The sequence below is a fragment of the Spea bombifrons genome, chromosome 2 (genome assembly GCF_027358695.1).
Source record: "Spea bombifrons isolate aSpeBom1 chromosome 2, aSpeBom1.2.pri, whole genome shotgun sequence".
In the NCBI taxonomy this organism is placed as follows: domain Eukaryota; kingdom Metazoa; phylum Chordata; class Amphibia; order Anura; family Pelobatidae; genus Spea; species Spea bombifrons.
The window spans coordinates 116036416-116058295 of NC_071088.1; the positions used below are offsets into that span (position 1 = coordinate 116036416).

At 38.6% G+C, this 21880-nt stretch overlaps 1 protein-coding gene across 1 annotated transcript in view; it reads right to left on the bottom strand.

The window, feature by feature from the left end:
* Positions 1–21880, bottom strand: part of DIP2B (disco interacting protein 2 homolog B) — an 84970-nt gene that overhangs the window by 19960 nt on the left and 43130 nt on the right. Inside the window, exons 3-14 of the mRNA XM_053455816.1 lie at positions 12619–12741; positions 9591–9716; positions 9042–9254; positions 8021–8197; positions 7371–7490; positions 6572–6769; positions 5580–5671; positions 4021–4131; positions 2661–2784; positions 1861–1970; positions 1432–1534; positions 352–416 (exon numbers count right to left, since the gene is read on the bottom strand). Coding sequence (XP_053311791.1) covers positions 352–416; positions 1432–1534; positions 1861–1970; positions 2661–2784; positions 4021–4131; positions 5580–5671; positions 6572–6769; positions 7371–7490; positions 8021–8197; positions 9042–9254; positions 9591–9716; positions 12619–12741 — 1562 coding nt within the window. The remainder of the gene's footprint in view (positions 1–351; positions 417–1431; positions 1535–1860; positions 1971–2660; positions 2785–4020; positions 4132–5579; positions 5672–6571; positions 6770–7370; positions 7491–8020; positions 8198–9041; positions 9255–9590; positions 9717–12618; positions 12742–21880) is intronic.

The window sequence follows — 21880 nt, forward strand, 5'->3', positions numbered from 1 at the left end:
CAGAGGGTCAGTGATAGCTTTACTTCTCTCAGACATTCTGAATGCGGACGTGTCATATACAAAAACATTTTAAATTGTATTTGTACCATTTACAATGCAATTAGTTCAGCTAATTCTATTTCAGTTTTATTGCAGCTAGATTTTGTGATAAGTACAAACAAAAATAACATGATCAATACAGCTTAAAAAAGAAAAACAAAATGGTGACGACAACAAATATAACAAAAGAGCTTTTCCTCAGCCAGGCAGAGGATCATGGGACTTGTAGTTTAATCACAATCAGGGACTGCTATCACCTGGTTATTCTTGCTCTCATATTTTTTTATATATAATTCATTTCACTCATCTTACCGTTAGTATGCCGTGCCACAGACCAGCATCCCTCTTAAAATCGAGGACATTAACAACCGTTTCTCCTAAAATAGGAAAGAACGCAGTTATTACAATCTGGTTTTCCTTGTATGCCAATAATAAAAGATTTCAAAATAAATCAAAAATAGCTACATTTTTAAACCCTTTGTTTTATCAGCGTTTGGCCACCACGAGCCGTAAAAGATGTAATGCATGGTACGTGACACTAAATATCATAAATATGCAACTGGGACTCATTACTGTCTCCTATATCACCAGCAAAAGCAGACAGACAATGCATTCCATTACATTAACAAGGCTTTTATATTCACTAAAAAATAGTTTATCTGTGTTTGTGGAAGGGTTAAACTATTGTCTTAAATGGCATCTTTGCTGCGCATACAGAAGGGCCAAACCCAGGGAGCGAACCAACGGCATTTCTATAAATCTGCTGAATCAATGATCTATCTATCTATTTAAAGTTAAAATTGGCTCAATCTCCGGACTGTTTTTGTATAATTCATACTTGCAGGCAGATCTGGGTCATACCAAAGGCCACAACTCGGGAGCATAAAATTAGTATCCGCAGATACAAAAGGCTCTGTTATATTAGTACAACAGGCTGCAACATGACACTCCATAAAATCCGGGGATACTACCGAGTATAAACACGATTGTTGGGTAGACCGCGGCTCTGTATAGTCACTACAAGAGGGTACTATGTGGGTTTAACAGAAGGTCCAAGTGTTCTCTGTCTAAACACCGGTGTGTATAACGCGGCTCTAGAAGAGTGTATCTAGATCTGCTATTCTTAATACAAATATGTAAAAGGTAGCCCTCTGTGGTCCAATGTGGGGTATTATGATTTATACCAAAGTGTAGAGGATATAAAGCAGCAACAGTATAAGTATTATTGGTTGTTATAATGTAGGAAAGGAGAATATATCGCTGGTGAACATTGTTCGCATTGTTGCCATGTTTCTCAAACAATGGATAAAATGTAGATTCGGCAGATACAAAGTAGCCTGTAGCATTCACACACATCTATACCATAAAGAGACGTTTCATTCATATACTTACCCTCTGTATAGTTGCATGCCTGGGACAGGGCTTGACAGTGAGAAAGCATTGCGATTCTTGACACGGTGACTCCCATTACGCTCCCTTCTTTACTCGTTTTATACTAGAAACACAAATCATGAAATCAGGCTTTACATCTGAAATTATCTAAGTAATATCACCTAGTTTGTCCCTGTAGGAGGTCTTCTACATTTACTTTGGAAAAACAAATACATTATTAAAATTTAAGAAAAGCTGCCCATATAAAACATGATTTTGCATCATTTTCTTTAATAGGAAGGCACACTTGAAATCAATCAAAATACGGCTAAAAAAGCTTTAATTTGGAATGTACCGTGACAAATCTTGAATGTGTGGCTTTGTTATTTGGCAAGTGTCATCTTCCATATTGTTGTGTTTTGTGGGAATAAACGTAATAAAATAGATTACCTCAATGTATGCTGGCTCCGTACCAGCCGTAGTAATGTTTGGCTGCCAGTCCTTTGGTGACTTGGAAAGGTATTTGGAGTCTGTCACAACCCATTTGAGTTTTGGCCACCCTAAAAAAAAAAAAAAGATGGTAGAAGAGGTCTACTGAATCCCAAGTGTAATGGCATGTAACAAACTGGGTGTTTGACGTGGAAGCCGACGTTCAGACAGTTTTTAGCAAAGCAAGATGGTCCTCCATCAAAGTGAAACTTTTCATACAAAAAAACGAAGTAGTGCTTTGTACACTTATTTGACATGCAGCAGGTTGTTAAGCAGCTACATTTTTCCAATTTTAAAAAACAGATGACCAAAAGGGCCCAAAATCCATATACTCTAGTTTGTGGATATAATACACCGGACGGAACAGAACACACATTGGAAAGGAAGACCATGTAACCAGCGCATGAACTTTGGATGATCCGGAACGTCTATTACGACAAATAGCACTGAGCATTTGTGTTTTCATGTCTATACGCAAGGTTACATTTCATTTAAGTGAACTTTGAGCAATAATAAACTCACCAAACTGTGTAAGTGGTTATCTACAGTTAAATAGCAATATGCCTGCAACCAGACGTGTGGGCTTTACAGGAATCATATGCTAGATGTCAGCACTAATGTTATATTTTCAACGGGTTCAATAGGTAGCGACTCCAGTGCCAGTGTAAATGAGTTTACCAAGGGCCGGACAGTTCCTAGGCGAGTTAATCAGAAAACGCATTGGAATAAATTGAGAACATGAGAAAAGTTGATGGTCCCACCTTTGAATTGCACAATCTCCCCATTCTGTGTTTTTGGCAGTCCCTTCAAGCAAACCTCGGTAGTAAGAGCAAGTTTCACACCACAGCTTCCCAGTAAGAATCCAATCTGATGTCCGCCAGCATCCTAAGAAGAGAAAGATAAGAAAGAGGATCATCACTTTAAACCGCAGTATTTTTGTTTTGATCCCACTCAATATAACTCTTAGATAATTGTTTTTCTCCGAAAGGAGACTGCTTTTCAAGGTCTAGTATTTTATTAATGGGGAAAATCCATCCCCTCTATAAGTGCCACTATAGAGATCTAGCATTTCAACTAGATTAGCTCTAACACTTTGAAAAAACAAATGTTGGAGTGCACAATATTACCATTTTTTCATATATCGGTTCATTAAAAAAGGTGATTTTTCTTATAGCGTTAGCACACAGAATGAGGAAGGCCACTTGCACAAATGTTTTTAGCATTCTTTTACATGTTTTTTCTTCTGACGCAGAACAGAAAACAAATGAAAACTATTTTAATACTAAAGAAAATGTTTTAGATTTTTCTTTTGACAAGATTGCAAAAACATAGATGTTATTTTAAGTAAGATACCTTGAAAGTCATTGCATTGTGATTGTCAAATGATCTATTAAAGATCAGTTTGCTTCCAAAGTATGGAAAGAAGGACCTGATTGTTTTAATATGGAAAAAGTTGTACCCTGTTGTAATTGGCACAGAGATGTCTATTAAAGTAGGCGGCAGTAAACGAAACGCAAAATGATGGCTCAACTTTGGTGTTAATATGCCTACCAATGACAGCAACGTTTTCCAAACACTTTTGATCAGCAAGATGCTCACAAACCATGAGGATATGAATTGTTACTGTCACAGAAAGCTGTTATTTAGATCAACAGTAAAGTTTAAAAAATAACAGATAAACCACCCAGAAATTTCTGAATGCTTTAACAAATACAATTAACACAGAAAGTGGAGGTTTAGATAAAGAACTAGCAGAAGATAGGAAAAGAAACCGTTGAGAAGCTTGTGGTCTTGTAATTAATACAATGCGCCATAAAAAAAAAATTGAAAGAAAAGGATAAGCTGAATCTATTTAAGAAAAGGGATTTATTATTATATTTTACTTACAAAATGTGCCAGGCACCATTACCGATGTGCATTTAATAACTGAACAGAGCTGCATTAACATAAATTATAAATGTCTGCCGTTTTATTTTACGCCATGTACCAAAGGAATGAGAATACATTTTTAAAGGCATTATCACTGGGGTAAGGGCGCCAAATGTCTATACTGAAAAGACTGTAAGAGACTGAAGGCCTGAGAGCCTGTCCGTCCAACGTGACTGTACATTTTATCGTTACCTTTCTAGTAAGAGGTACCTCAATCGGCACTGGGATCACTTCTGCCAGGAGACAGCCGTAAAAAGCAACCATGAACATCACTGGATCACTGTTGGGGTAAACCAGGGCCACCTGTAAGAGACCAATTAACCCGGTTATTTAGGAGGTATGAGTATGCACTGTACAGAAACATAAATAAACAAGATTTGGTAATTCAGTTAAAGAAACATAAAAGATAAAGTAATGTTGAACATAAGGAGCCAGACATCCAAACGGAGTTCTGAGTTTGTGCAATTACCATAAAAACATAAGGGGCGTCCAATATATATCTCTGCAGAGCATGATGGTACTATATAAATCAAACCAAATATTGTGCTTTTACATATTCCATAACATTATTATTATGGTAATAGCTGTTAATAATTATAGAAATAGTTTTAATGGTTGATGCTGAAGTCTGACCACAGATGATGCATCAAAGGGGGAAAAAAACATTTCAACATTTCAGCCACCAAGACGGCATCTCTGTCCCATAACCTTTAGAGTTTGAAATCAAAGCATGCAGTTTTGCTTTATTTATTTTTATTATTTGTTTTTTTTTTAATTATTACTAAACTTGCATGGTTGGTAGAAAAAAAATGAATTAACTAGGCACATGTTCTACTATAATGTTTTCCCGTAATGCTGATAAATACGTGCTACAATTAGCAGAATTCACAATGTTTAGCTCACTGAGGCGAAACAAAGCGTGCCGGGTTCAGTCTGCTGGATTTTATATACTCATCCAACAGGTATATGAGCATCGATGATAGGACAAGAAGGCAGACAAGAAAGGAAAAAAAAAACCAGACATTAACACATTATGACAACCAAAAAGAAGAAAACCACATACGGCACAGCTTGCTCGATATACCTGCATGTGCTGCATCTGCGTTGGGCCCTTACTCAACATTTAAAACGACCCAAGAGGGAGACATTTCTAAGGAACGTTACTAAAGGTGGGACCTCGGTGACCATATCTAGGTAACTTATGAAGTCAGGTCATCCATAACATGGCCAAAGACCCTATTACATGAAACAAAGCCATGGACACGTAATCCTGTGAGGGCAGAGTCTTACTGCGGAGCCCTATAACCCTTTTGTGCATTAAGAGAGTGGAGACGGAAAGAAACGAAAGGTTCAGAAACGTTGTTAACTTTAGGTCGGAAAACTTCAGAGGCAGTGGTGGATTAAACAATTTACGGCCTTTCTACTAAACATTTAAGATGTACAACTGTGGATTAAAAGAAGAAAAAAGTATTTACTATAGCATCAGCTACCAGCATATCCACAAAGAGAACACATTTACCCTAAACAATAATTAAGCCTTGTGGTTCAGCAGTGCCACCTAATTAGTCTCGCCACATGAGAATCTTAACCGCAAAGATAATTCCTGACGACAAATTATATATCAACATAAGAAAACATACCAAATGCCTGCTGAAGTTACCTGCAGCTGATTACCTTAAAGGGGTAGACAACACATCTATGCATGGATACATTTATGAAAACATTTCTATGCATTTGCAGATATCACGTACCCTGTCTCCTGGTCTCAGCACTTGTTCGTTTTTTGTTCCCAGTTTGTTGAGCAGCGTATAAGCCAGTCTTACACTTCTGGTCCATAGCTTGCCTGGGAAGCAAAACCCAACAAATCACACAAAATGTAAACAAAATATTGCCAGATCAACATAAACTTGCAAACATTCATATAACAGAAGCTCAAGACATTAGCCAATATATCCAGGTCTGTATGTTAATTACACGGCTCCTGAATGGGGAAAAATCTGACTTTATTATGGCTTCAGCTACCTGTGACCCTACAGATTATGAGAAGTGCTACACTTTACACAAAGGGCTAAGAGAAATGGGCTTATATTCACACTGAAAAGTCATCAATAAAGCAATATCACAATGGTGATCATTTTTTATACAGAAACACACGTGATGACTTCACAGATGAAAGGCTCGTCCTACGCAGGATTTTTACCAAAGCCTAAGGATGAATTGAAAGGGTGTCAGTCATCGCTATCAATAAATAAATGGTAGTTTATAAATAATAATTATTAGTGGTGGTGGTGGTGGTGGTAATACATTTTTTTTTTATAATTCTCCGTTTATTGAGAGATTGTGGTAATACATTTTAACTCAATGAGATATTTAATATCGTTGACTGGTGGTATGCTGATAAATAAGAGGAATCCATTGCTACAGACAGAACTGCGTTGAAGTCCTCAAATTCCACTAAAAGTCTCGATCACTGTTCAAACAAAAAAAGTCAAATAGCTAATGTACTACAAACGGCACTGTATCAGCGGAAATAACGGTTACATTATTGGAGAAGGCAGCCAGATGGAGCGTGCGTTGAGTTATAATTGAGCAATCCTGGTAGATTCCCAGAAGAGGCATTAAACCACAAATAAGTTGTTGTTTACCAGCTGCGAATCATCATTTGGGAAACGGTCTACGCAGTCGGCTATGCTTAATGCACAAAGAATGAAAAGGTTGGAAGCGATTAGACGGACTGTCTTACCGTACGTTAAAGTGTAAACAGGTTTCCCAGTCACATCAAGAGCGGTAAGACAAGAGCATTTTGCTTGCGTGGTTCCCCAGCGCTGTAAAGCTGCTTCGACGGATGGAGGCCAGTTACACACCACACCCAGGGGCTCCCCTTTGACAGGGGTCATTTGACGACCTTCAGGTTTTGGTTGGTTTGGATCTGGTCTAGGAACTAAAAAAAAAACATGTAACTGATGCACTCTTTATGTACCATCAAGGGTAATACTGCACAGTTTAAACTATTGTCTGAAGGACAGACCAAGTTGAGCTTAGAACAAGCTGCTTCGGAAGCTTCCAACACTAAGACAGATACAATTAATAATGCAGCTTTTCAAAGTATGATGAACACTATAATCAGCCCATCTGAAGCAATGTCAAAACAAGGTTGTAATGAAAGCTTGATTTACTAAGAAGTGAAATGTTAGCGAGTGTTCTAAAAAAGGATACTGACACTTATCTCAGTGTAAACTAACAAAAATACAGGTCAGGTTACAGAACCAGACGATAACAAAATCTCGCGTAAATGAAAGACGATTTGTGCTTCGGATGAGTAACTCGCATAACAATCTAAGTGACCCTACAGTAGACGGATGGATAAAATCTTTAAAGTTGTTTTTCTTTATCAAAGTTCTAGAATAGGGTGAATGGAAAAACATTTTTCATCTTCCAAGTGTCAGAAAGTACAAATCATTCCAGCTGTCTCCTGGTTTTACTTTTCACAGACTAGTGGTAAAATCTGGCCCCGTTCACTAGTAATTCGTTCTTCACATTACCTTCCACAATCTCTTCAAAATCATCCACAAAGAACTCTTTTAAGGGTGGCCTTTTTGGTCTTTTCAAGGTATTAAGTAACTGTTGTATTTTTGTAGACACGCGAGTATTCACAGCGACACCTGCAATAACAGAATATATACTGTCATCACCTACAATGAACCGTCTGAACAAGAATTCACCGACTGCTCAAGGAAACATCAGCTGGACACAGACCCAACCGGAGGGGATTTACTCTCCACCCTGCTTAGATATACCCATCATAGGGCAACAACTTTATGAATTAAAGAAAGAGGGGAACAAGTGTATTTATTTACTGGTTAAAATTATAACCAGTTAAAATTATAACTTTTATGTTAACTTCATGTTCTGATGATCAATATGTCCTATTCACTGCTTTTAGGTATTTCCCCATTCTAATAAATTCTAATGGCAGATAAAATAATGTAATCTTTGGACTACAAGGATCGGCCATCTCTCACCATGACATAAAATACTGTATTTTCGAGAATATAATGCTTATTTTAATAGATGAGAACAGATGTTATATCTCTAAAAATTATTGCAAATCATAGTCTGTTGTGTTTTATTATCAGGTGCATCTTATATTTGGAGATGCAAGGAAATGCACCCAAGATTACGATCCCCTTACCATCCGCAGTGTCCATGAGGCTTGATCGTCTAGCTGCCTTGTGCATTCCCTTCACTATACCCCCAGGGGGCAAGTCCATGCTTGCTGGCCTCACAGAGGACAAGGACGACGAAGAGGATGAAGAGGTTGTGGTGGTGCTTGTGGTGGCGGTGACATCAGGTGGAGCTGAGAAACTTTCTACGAATGGCAACACATACATATATATTATAAAACCGTTCAATAAACTTGGTGATCGTCTGCTAATTGGTTAATTATAATTTTTGTATTGAAACTCCTAATTAATGAATAAATGTATTTGTAACCGACTGTGTGGCATAAGCTACCTTACATTTTATTGGGACAAAGCTCTTTCACGTTATGTCATGGGGTTATTTATGAATTCTTATGGGTCTTATCACTATAGCACTAAAAGTCCCGCTGACCAAACCGCACTATTCCATGGGTTGCTATGGTGTCACATTATATATTATTTTTTCAAAATCCATATATTTCATGTAATACTAAACCATGGTTATATTGTTTAGTTCTTTGCCTAATTTCATCAAATTGTATACGTCTCGCATACAATGTCTGTATTTACATGTTTATTCAAACATCCTAGTCGTTTTAAAAGACAATTATGAAAAACCAGAGCAAAAAGACAAAATGAATCAACGGGTCACGAACACTTTACAATACCACATTATGGGAAATGCTGCTGGTATGATGTGCATGGTGCAAAAGTGAAGTGGGCAACCAATTATTTTTCTCTTCATCCATATAGTAGCTATATTAATAAAGTACACACTATTCTGTTCAAGACACCCATAACTTGCAGAATTTACAGATACATTTCTGTTTTTTTTTGTTGGTTTTTTTTACCAGAATCTCAGCTTTCAATATATTGGATATCTGTTCGAAAGAACACTCCAACTTACAAGAGTCTTAAAGCAGTTTTTTTTTAGATATGCCCTCAGCTATGTACGAGGCTACGACAAAATGTCGAATTCCAACTAAAAAGGCTCCGGTTTCCTTCATTTACCTATATGAATGTTCGACAGGGCATCAGCTAATGATCCACTGGTGCTCTTTACTTCTCCATGTGACAATGTAGACGAGGCGGAGGACGACGTTGATGAACCCTGCACAGATTTGTTGATCCATGATTCTGTGTTCTGTAAACTCTGAGCCAGGACTGCAGACAGTACTGCCTGGCGTCTCAGGGAACCCTCATCCTCCGATGCAGATGACGTATCTGGAAAATCAGAAAAAGTATACATAACTTAGCTGGTAATGTATTTTTTCAATTATCTCTTTAGTACCGTTTAATCTAGCAATGCGCATATCATAGCCATTATAGACATATGTTCAAAACATTCAGTATAATTCCATTCTTCAGACTATCCAGTGTAATTCCCCATTGGTATTTATTAGGGCTATGAATTTATGAGCTCTTACAATCTGGGAGGTTCGTTATTTAAGAGAACATATTTTATTCTGGTTTTTGACCATATTGCTAGTTTTATCATGCGCAATGTGCAGTTCACTCATTGACCTCAAACTACATTTACTTTGATCCCAACGGCTGTACCTGGAGGTGTACATGTGTCTGCTGGAGACTGCACAAAAGTTGACCGCCTTTTGGTTGGCATTGGCAAGGCCATCTTCTGCTCTTTATGTTTAGCCAAAGCAGCTTGAACCGCTTCTGTATGGATATCTGCAAAAAAAAAAAAAACATATATATTTTTTAGTTGACGAATCAGCATTCACAATGTTTGCCACCATAAAGGTAGGAAAAAATCTGAAAAGACAAATTTTAGAGAGAACAGCTATACTATAGTGAACTCATTGATAAGTAAAATCTACATGCAAACAATACTAAAATCTACCTGTCTTCTCTCCTTCTCTCATGTCCCGAATTACCAACTACTTGTCTGCCATTTCTTCATGGATGTCAAAATGCTAACTGAAACTTAAATCTCTCTAAAACTGAACTCATATTCTTCCCTCCTCACATCTCCACCCCAGTACCTGAATTCCTAATCTCCATTAACACTACTATCTCTCCTATTAACCTGCGCGGTTGGGGTGAATCTTTAACTGAAACTTCATCCCTCACATTCAGTCCCTGGCAAGATCGGGTCACATGCACCCATTCCTTGCCCAAGAAGCCACAAAAATCCTGGTTCATTCACTTATCTCCCACTTTGACTGGTTGGCATTCCTCTGTCTCGACTCTCCAATCTATTCAAAATACTGCTGTACGACGCTTATTACCTTATAACCTTTAGATTTAAATTAAAAATTCTCCTACTGATATATTAAGCCTTCCATAATACTGCAAAATACTTTCCTACTTGATCTCAAACCCCATTTCTTTAGAGAAGAGTAAAATCTTTGTGGCTAGAACGTATCTGCCACTAATACAACCCCCACATCCATCTATGACAGGATCCCCCCATTTCTCCATACCTTATGTTTTCTCCTCACCCCCATCCCCTGTAGATTGTAAGCTTGTGAGCAGAGCCTTCTTTACCTAATGCATCGGTTTGTCTTAGTCTGTCCATTATAGTCTTATCATACCCCTTTAATATATGTATTGTAAGAAGTGCTGCGTAAAACGTTGGCGCTATATAAATAAGGAGAGCCTGCTTTGCAGAAACCTTGTACATTTACATACGAAACCAATGAAGAAAACATCACAAATGGGCAAAGCCCAGCGTCATTCTCAACTCAGAAACGACACTGCCAGGGCCGGCAATGACTGCAATCCACACAGATCTAATGGGATGCTGATAGATTATTAATAGACTAATTCCACCAGTGGCAGGTTATCATCAGCAGAAACACAGAGGAATGTGGGACAAACGTGAAAAAAGCCAATGGAAACAGAGGCAGTTAATTATATTTTCAAAATATGATAGAATTAGATTACTGGGTACTCCCGGAGTGGATGGATCTTCTGACACTGTGACCACAATCTAGAAGGAAAACTCGCAAAGTAAAACCTGAAAACATTTACAAAATCTTAAAGATTCGTTTTTCCTAATGGAAATGCTTACCAGCAATTGATTTGGTATTTAGCTATTGGTATTCCAAGACCAAACATAGATATCGATGTATATAGCAACATGCAGCTCTGTACAAAGGGTAAACAGGACTTACATACAGCAACAACATAAGAATTTGGATTTAAAGGAACAAAAAGAAATGGGGTCTCGCTTGCATTGAAGAATATGCAATAGTATTCGCTCATTCCTTGCCAAAATATAGATGAACTTAGATTCTCAAGAGAGAAACAGTTAAACAGCACGATTAAAAGGAAAATCACTAGTGGGCCAGATGGGAATATAGAGTATCTTCAGATCCATAAGGGGAGAGAACACCGTGAATTACAGACATGGATTCCGGCTAACATTCTTTCCACCAGACTCATCAGCATACCTCTCAATCACGTATTCAGCTTCTAAGTAAGCACCAGACGGGGCGCGAAACGCGTTAAGCCTTTTTCACAGGTTCTCTGTCCTACGCACTGGCGCTTTAACAGAGAACTCCTTGCTGCGTTTTATTTCAGTGTGCAAAGATTTTCAGGGTTTTTGTGCACTGTTTGGTCTCGTTCCGAGGGGACTTTTTAAGACTCCTAGCCGGCATTTTCCCTCTATACGGGGTGATGCAAGTGATGATATATTCACTGATTAGTTTGCCGGGCACTGAGCCCACATTGTATAAGCAATCATCAGCATAGCAGCCTAACCCACACTACTACTACTACGTAGGTTTTTCTTTTGGTCAATCCAAAAACCATGTTGCTCCTTAACTGAGCTAAATCACTACTACTACTTAAAAGAAATGAAAGCTTCTTCTGAAGAAGAGACCACTGACGTCCCAAAACCTTCAGTAACTTTCTATGTCAGCGCATCAAAAGGTATCAACCTTGACAAAAGACTCCATTAGGTCTTGTGTTAATATGGTTATGTTGATTTTTCTTAGTATTTAGGTTATTCTCCATGATCAGCTCTAGTTTAGGGCTTTTAAATTCGCACATAAATAATCCATCATCTTTTTCTTAGCAATATGGTAAATAATCAGGCACGCTTCTTCTAAGGCAAGAATTTGGGCAACCCTGTTCAGGTGAACCCTGGGTATGTATGACGTAAACTGTTGGCACTACACAAATAATAACCTTTTTAAAAGACATCGTGCTGCCATGCCATAACAGTAGGACTATTAAAAGCCATTTCCAGAGGATGAGGCTGTAAAGAGCATAAGGAATGAACCGTTAAAGGCAAGTTTTACGTGGCAGACAAGCAGCACAGCCGCCAAGCAACAGCGAGGGAACTTAAACACGTACTAGATCGGTAGGGCAAGTAGGCAGACCAGAGGAGGTTAAATGGTATCAAATTCTGTGCCATCAGTTATATGCCAATCTGCCATCAAATTCTGTTTCCATGGGCACAAATGCCATTTAGCTGTCCCCAAATGTAAAAATAAATAAGCGAACCCGTAAAAAGTGTACTGCCCATATGTAATTAAAGTACGTTCACAACTGCTGAACCATTAAAAGTTTACGCCTTTTACTAGACCACAGATCCATAATAAACAGTGACATTTCTATTTACCTGAGCGGTAACGTTCATCTCTGGCGCCCCCAGATCTGGCTCTATGGTACTTGGAGGACTGTGCTGGAGCTGCAGTTGATGACGTCTGATTTCTATTATCCTTCTGCAGTGCTGGGTCAACACCTGCAAACAGTGTACAGATAACAAAAGTATTAATGTACGTAGACGTTAAAAGAGAGAGCATCAACTAAAGTGACATTCATAAACATACACTATAAAACATTTGTATTCCTTTGATGTATAGCTCTTACTTCCCAGATGGGTTTGAAACCGTAACGTGGCAGATTTCTTCGGCATCTGTTACAATGCAGTAAAACCGATGGCGGGGGTCAGATTATGGCTTTTTAGGTGGACAGTGCTTTCACAACTTTTTTCCAGAAATGCTTGCATTATTAGCGGTTGAACGACTCTTATTTAAATGCAACCTCACCGCAAAGTACAAAGTACGGCTATATTTTTGGAAACAAGGCTTCAGGAGACATAGAACAAAAACATACATTAGGGGTAACTTTTATTACCTTAACACTGCATGGACATTGTCGTTGTTTCAAAAGTGTATATGTCGGAACAAAACCATTAGAATACGGAAGCCCGGAGAGGCCATTTTTATTGACTAGCCACATACAGAAATCATTCAGTTATTAAACAAAGAAATAATGAGTTACATTTCATCAAGGACCTTTTTCACCCAATTTTGTTGAAATCATTTGTCGTCACCCATCTAAGGCTGCTTTTAAGGTACGATGCCATTGTGAACACAGATGTACTGCTGGACCGTCCACCTTCCAATGGACACCGATGCACACAGAGTCTTCACAGCGAATCACACATATGGTAACACGTGGCTGGACACCATTAAATCCGTGGGCACGCTCGGTAGCAGATCCAGGCCTGAATTCTTTACAAAGTGGGAACCGTGGCCCCAGAGCTAATAAATACAAAGTCAGGTGTGGGATTTTTTTCCACGCCGATGGATCACAAGATGGATCAGCGTTTTAGACATGAGTACGTTAATTATGCATATGCATGGCAGCAGATTAACGAATGATTCATTAAAAAGGCAAACCCTGCGGTGCCTCTGGCTTTCACTAAATATAGAAGACGTAAAAATTGCTTTCCATATCTGAAATGTCACAGAAAATGATAGGATTCACATTAACGTCTCCTAATGCTCATTTTCAGACAGACATGGTCATCAGTGCCACTTTTGTAATGATACAGCACGTGATTAGAAGAAAGTCATATAATCAGCAAACGCAGTGAATGAGGAGTAGATTTGGGATATGTAAAGAGACCAGGCAGCCGGTGAAGTGCGTTACATTAATCAGATGAAAATGGCACATAAGGATTTGTGGGCTTTCACGATGGTAATATATACACTAAATTCATCAAAAGGGTCCCAAACACCCTTTGTTCGTCTCATCGCAGCAACCATTGGGATTCTTCTGCCTATCATGCAGATCAAGAACATTTCCATCACTATAAAACAAGATTACTACGTGCGCAGGGAAACACGCGGGAAGAAGAAAAAACAATGAACACAGATACTTCAAATTCTGAATTCACAAACACAAGGCACCCTTTTCTCATTGTTGTGTACTTTAACTCTCTATTCGTATATATGGCACAATATAAAGTCTTTTTTAATGTTCGTGGCTTCAGAGTCCTTGCACTAACATCCCGTGAGATCGGGGATCACCTCTAAGATTACAAAATGACAAGGAACAGGTTCCTGCTCTCAATCTTCAATCTGATTATGGAGGGGAAGCAACAAGTTCCATTTCTATTATTAACAGCAAGACTACTCTGGTAACCATTTGACTGCAAAGTTAACCTTCATTGTGGAGGTTGATCTTCAAGAAATACAAATACAAACACTTCTATGTTTTTTTTTTATAAAAACATTTTAAAATGGTAATACAATAAAGTCGGTGTCTTCAGCAGAGAGGAGATCTGCTAGAAGGGAGAGTGCAGAGTTCTGTAGGTTGAAGTCAGCAAAACAGGGGCAGAATGGGTGGCAGCATTGGGCACCATAGATGGTGGCCTTCAGCAGTTGCTTATGGTGCTTGCATGGGAGCGCCTCCCTGCTGCATTTTACTCTGTGACTCAAATGAAACCCAATACTTCCACTAAATGCTTCAATGGAAATATGATCACCGTAATTACAAACATTCAGAATAGTACGAGAAAACCGTGCTATGACTCAACGCACAATGCTAAGACAGTGGGGAAAGCTGTCTTCAATTCACTACAATCAGGAATTCACTTGGTCGTTAAAAAATGCAATCCACCCAAAGTAAACTGGGCGGGTTACATAGAGAATTTGGTTCATAACACATAAAAGTCAAATAAAAGTAAAATTAAAATATCCGTATAATTAATAGATCCATTCACTTCTAAATTAATGCCAGAAGCTGAAAGCGAGTCATGGTACTGCATCAAATAAAAAACACAAGGAACAAAAAATAAATGCAAACATAATCAGACATGTCCGCAAGTGAAGAGTATTATTAAAATTGTCCTCATCACAGTGCCCTGTTGGAATGATTCAAACTTTTTTTTTTTTTATTGAACTACATTGTGACCTTTAAAACCCACACGCAATGCAGGATAAGCAGGAGGGACAATCTCATATCTTCTCAGTATTACAGGAGTTTATAGGAATGTTAGTCATAATTAAGAGACAAACCAAACAGGACAGTGATTGAAAATCTGCTCTCAATTCCTTAAGATGTTTCTAAATAAAAAAGGAAAAAGTACAGTAATTAAATGACATAAAACTAAAAATGCTGATGAATGAAAAACACAATGAAGATGAAAAAAAAAAAACACAGTACTCGCTCTTCTGTGCGCTGTGAACTACCACTATTTTCTATTGATTACATGATAATGATTATGTTGATGTTCATGCTATTTATTATGTAAAAACCACTGTGTTTATTTTATAGGATAGAAAATGTGCATTTGTCTTTATTCACATGCCAAAAACACACGAATCATTGGTTGTCCAAAAATGCAACTGCAGAATAAAGAAGAACTTGGAACAAGCTTGAGACTACAGTTTGAGAATAAGATAACACGCTCTCCCTGGAATAAGCTATGAGCTGTATTAGGCACAGATTGCCTGAATCCAGTCTTATTACTTGATCGTGTCTAATTAGTTATGAATGAGGGTGGATGCCCTATTGGCATTCTGCTTGCCCATTTCTGTCTACTGACAATAAGGTAATATTCCGCATTTGTGCAAATGTCAAGAGTTCTTACAATGAAGGTCTGTCCTAAAAGCTTGCCTACATATAGACCCCCAGCGACCATTATTTCCCACAAATAACTGGCTCCCAACACAGTGCCAGCAGTCCAGGTGATGAAATCTATGGATTTGAACAAAATGTGGTAGTTACTAAATCCTGTCCTCTTTGTCTAGATGGCCCGGGGTTCCAATGGGAACTGATGGATTTTTTCTGGCCAACCCTCTCTATTCCATCTTATCCCCTCGCCCCTAACCTCCATCCCCCTACATTTATGCTGAAATGATAGGTTTGTTTTGTGTCATAATGACATTACACCAAATTCCCTTTCTCCAAATTACTGATAAAATCAAAACATCCGCTTTTAAAATGCTGTTGTATATTTTTGCCCTCTAGTCACATAATTAAAACTATGCTCCGTTTACTGTAGATATCAAGATAAACTTAGTTTCCTCCGACATAGAAAAAAACACCTTGTGTCTCGGGCTGTTAATTTTTCAATGTTTGAACTCCTCGCACCACGATCGTCTTGAATACTCTCCAAGGGTTTAAATCAGGCTCTGCAGATTAAGAGGCCCGATAAGCCTGTTACACCCCGTCTGGCAAATTGTTCCTTAAACCCCAAATTCTAATAAAAATCACTTAAAAAGGTTCATTAAAAGTGATTTTTCCCCCCTTCTAATGTTTATTTACAGGTAAGTAAATAAAAAGGCATTACCCGCCTATACTTACATGAATACCATTACAAAGACTCAAACTTTTAATAAAACAATTTGTAGACTAAATTTTTTATATTGTTCTACTTTTGAATATTTTTCTTTCTTTTCAGTTGGCAGATAAAAATCCTTGCGCTACCAACAGAAAAAGCACCAGAACATGGGGTGACATTGGGATACCACACAGCATCTTTCCATATTACATGGGTGGCCACTAAAAAGGGTGTCATCAGGATTTGTGCTATAGAAATATGATTAATTAAGATAAATTCCAGTGTGTTAAAACATCTAAGAAAACCAAGCCGTGAGACATTTAGTTTAGCAGAATTAATTCGTACTCCCGATGAAGTCCATTTTGGCTGAAACGCTGGCTTAATAAACTAAGTTTTGATTCATCATAAGTTTGTATCGCACATCTTTATATTTACTCAGAAAAAAAACATGGATGTCACTCCAGCTTCTTAACAAAACATGAGTTCATTCTGCACCCAGCGCAGAATATATTTAGAAGCTGAATGACGAGAGACGTGTACGATAACCACAAGAGATACTAATTTTCTCTTTAGTTTTTGGATCTTGGAAGACAATGAGCGCATTGTGAATGGGGTTGTGTAATGTGCCAAGTATGTGACCACCTCAGGCTCATACGAATGGGATTTCCTTTTTATCAGTTGCACAAGCAGTGGAATATTAAATGCTTGTCAAAGTGATTCACGGATACGTTCACTGGTCTTTCTCAGTAATGCCGATGACATGTTAACCGATCAGAAGCTGTCTCACGAGAAACACAATTACATAGCTGTGCGTAAGGGAGAGTTTCCACAGATGTTACATGACATTTTTAAAGAGCAAACCAAACCAAAACTGCATCATTTCATTACAGAGATCTAATTCTAAAGCAATCAGCTAATAGGAGAGCGTAAAGAATCACCAGAAACGAAGCCTGAGGGAGGTGTGGGATGTAGCAGAGCATGGTATAGAGACACGTTTACCCCCCCAAAAACTAGAGTGTTTATTGGATATTATGCCATCATGAACAACACCCGTCGAATTAATGCATGCCGTTATTAAGGACTGATCCACCCTAAACTCCTTATGTCTTGTTTTTACATGCGACCATCGTAATCAAGCCATCGGAAGGACCAACAACCTCTACGGATCGCCCTGACTCTCCTACTGAATTCAGATCCTCCATTGCAGATATAACAGCTACCACTCTTCTAGGAAGGCTTTCCACAAGACCTTGTGCCCATTCATCCAGTAGAGCATTGGTGAGGTCAGGCACTGATGTTTGGTGAGAAGGTCTGGCTTGCAATCTAAGTTCCAGTTTACCCCAAAGGGCTCAGAGCTTTTTCCAGGCCAGTTAAGTTCTTCCACACCAAACTCATCCAAGCATGTCTTTATGGCCCTCGCTTTGTGCACTGGGACACTGCCATGCTGGAATAGAGGCTACTTCTAGCTTTGTGAAACACAGCCTGCTGTCAAACACTTACAAAAGTAGCATAATCTGCTAATTATCTAGCACTACAGACTACACAAAGAGGTGACTGAGTGCCACAGGATTCACAGCCTACACAGCAAGTGGTTTTCAAGCGCAGCCACATCAAGAATGAACCACAGATATTCTATCACTGCTGTTTTATAAGGGACCCTATGTACATGTATACATAGCGCATGTTTATGAATCTTATGTGAGGGAGTGTTCATGTATATGCTGCCGGGAGGATGGGTGGCACCACGTGAAACAGGTTTGTATTTAATCAGGTAACTCTCTGAACGTATGACTTCCTGTTAGTGAATTCTTGAGCGAAGTCTTTGCGTGATTCAAATTAAAACTACATTAAAAACACATTAAAACAGATTACTATAGAAAGTTAATGGTTAAAAAAGCCCCACATATTTTAGTCGGGGAAAAAATGTTTTTTTGTGTTTTTATTTGAACATTACAACAGACCACATGTTAGCTCTAGAAAATGGGGTGTGGTAGATACTGTGATCGACACAATCGCTTTCTTTTATTTCACACCCACTCAATCGTCAGACCGTAGAGCTGCCACTAGGTGGCAGAACAACAACAATTCTCAACCACTCAGAAACTCCATCCAGAATACACTCACTGATGTCTTTACATAGGAAGGAGGAGGACACCTACGTCAACATATAGTTTATATAAAGTGCAATCAGCGGAACACAATCGCCACTGGGATTTGTTTTTCAGCTCTCCGCTGTACAAAAGCAGCAAGAGATGTTCGGAAAGTTCACCAGAACTGTAGCGGATATTAAAATGTCAAAATGTATACCAGATCGGTCAAAAAGGCAGAAAACAATGGAAGTATTGTCATCATTTTTTCCAGTATGTCAGAGATCCTTCTAACCATCAACAATCTGGAGCTTGTTGGTCAATGCTGTACCTCATCTATCTCGGTCGAGCTTCGACAGTGATGGACACACAGGTTCCATTCCCTTTTCTCAAGTCTGCGTTAAAAATAGGAGCTTCTGTTGCCAAGTGAGTCCACGGAGAGTCGCTGATTTATAAATACATGTTTATATAATGGCTTTGTTATAGGAATAAAGTAAACAAACTTTTTGACATGCTGTTTTTTGAAGAAAAAAAACACTGGGATAGCCAAGATTTGGATTAGTGTGAGGAAGAGAACATGCTTTCAAATTCCCGCTACAAATCATAGGACTCGCTGGTTCTATGGTACTATCCAGGCCTACGTACTAGACCGATTCCAGTACTGAATGAGCAAAGAAGGCTGTGAAGTTGTGAACATTTTCTTCACAGAATAAATAAAAGTACTCTGCTCTCATGGATATCAAACACAACATAGGTTCATAATAAAATAAATTAAAATGTGTAGTACACCTGGGTCACTAGGTGCAGGAAATCATTCAACCATGACTTCCTGTCTCACAGGGGTATAAATATCAGGTAACACATAGGCCAAATTCCCTTAGTCATTCATCACAAGGGGTAAGATCAAGGAATATAGCTGTGATGTGTGGCAAAAGGTTGTTGAGCTTCACAAAATGGGAAGTGGCTATAAGAAAATAGCAAAGCATTGAAAATGCCCATTTCCACCAGGGCAATATTTAAGAAGTTCCAGTCAACTGGAAATATTATGAATCAACCTGAAAGAGGACGTGTGTCTATATTAAAATCATGATTTCAGGTACTATGGTCAGATGAAAAAAACAAAATAGTGCTTTTTGACAAACACCAGAGGTGAGTTTTCCCACACAGAGAGGTAGCAATATCAAAAAGTACCTCATGCCCACGGTTAAACATGGCGGTTGCTCTTTAATGTTTTGGGGCCGTTTTCTGCCAGAGGACTGGGACATTTCGTTAGGATACACGACACCTGACTGCCTCTGCCAGAAAGCTTGTGGCCGTGGTTGGATCTTTCAGCAGGACAACGATCCAAAACAAAGCAAAACTGGCCATCCCCAACGAACTCCATAGAAAACTTGTAGGTTGAACGGAAGAGGAGAGTCCACCAGCGTCCATATAATATTGCTCTAATATAAATAGGCAATTGAGCTCAAGATGGCATGCGGTACATGGAAAGGTAGGGGCGAGGGTTTGTCTTAGTAACAAATATGTAAGAAGCAGGCATGACTGTGCCCCTAATGGGTATAATATAATGTGTATGAGCGCGAACAATAGCTGTAAAACTACCACTTGGCTCTCACCGGAAACTTCAAACGCAATTTGAAACGTAAAGAGATGTATTTATTAACCAATTAAAGACCTTTTACTATGTCAAGTATAACTAAAGCAGCATTCCTCGTGTATTTAATGGTTCGTCTCCTGCAGGAGGCAGAGGCATCGGCCGCAATCAATATCACCCTGCCATGCGGTGAGGAGTAGGTCTGACACAAATCATTAACCACAGGCAGGCCCAAGTGCTGAAGAGAAGAGGCCGTCCGTGATATCGTGGACACTGTGCTTTCTGCTGGTGTTACTGAAATGTGGAAACTTTAAGGTGGTACTTTGCCTCATACAAAGGAGTTCGGGGAGTGGGATTGTATCCTGGAAAAGTATGTGGCCCACATAATAAAGGGTGCGGACACAAAGGGGTAGAACTTTAAATAGTCTAAATGTAATACAAAACATTAACTATTACAGTATCTAGGTTTTTTTTTTGATGATTCCAAGTACGAAAGTGGAAAAGTAGTCCCTGGTGTGCGATCCTATTCACTGCTTAAACTACATTTCAATCCAACTTTTCCCTTCATTATAATGTCCGGGTCATATATTCATAAGACTTTTGTGTTGTGTCTGTATGTGTTAATGTGTATAATAAGGCATTTTTGTTATGTATGTTTTTAACCTCCCCATTCAAATTGTGCTGCATAATATATATGATGGTACTTAATAAAAGATAATAATAATAATAATAATAAACTAACCACCCACCCCAAGACCTGAATTATACATAGGAAGCTACCAACTGGTGTACCTGTGTACCCCAAAACTGACCCACACTGAGGAGAGAAACCACCTTAATTAATGGAAACGCTAAATGGATATAAGTCTCACTGAATATTAAAAAATCACAATGGAAAATAGTAAAGCATATTGTTTGTCAACTTAGTAAACTACCGTTATAACCTTTGATGGGAGTAGCAAGTCTGAGATTTCCAGTTATACAAATTTAAACATCATACAACAGAAGCTTATGTAATATTAAATACATTTGTGTGTATATAGCGTTGTGTTGAGTCCATAATCGGCTGTGAGACATATTTCTTAGGAGCTTGAAAACCATAAACCAGCCTCTGATGATTTCCGTTGATGAAGTTCATATCAGCTGTCTGGAGGACTTTGAACCTAAACTGATAAGCTCACCAAAAGCAGCAGCAAATCAGCTGAGGAGCATTTATGCGACACCTCTCTCTCTCTCTCAACAGGACAGACAATTCTAATTGTTAGGAGACAGATCAATCTGTCCATCTCCCTCACCAAAGAGGTATGTTTCTTTTTAAAGCTAAAACATTATTTTGTACAGAGCATGAAACCTACTGGCCATGGGTGTCCATGATCTCTGGTGAAGACTCCTGCAGAATGTGGGAAGTCCTTTTTTTGCTTTACAAATCGTATCACATTATCTTTAAAGATATTTGTGGGATAACATGCATTTGAGTGCTATTAGCATTTGTTTATTTTAATTTGTATCCATCATTTCAACCCTGTATGGCTTTTGCAAGATTGCCTCTACCTGCAGAGTAACAAAGTCAGTTAAATGTCCATGCTCTGCTGTGATAGTAATATTCGAATCACCTTATTATCAA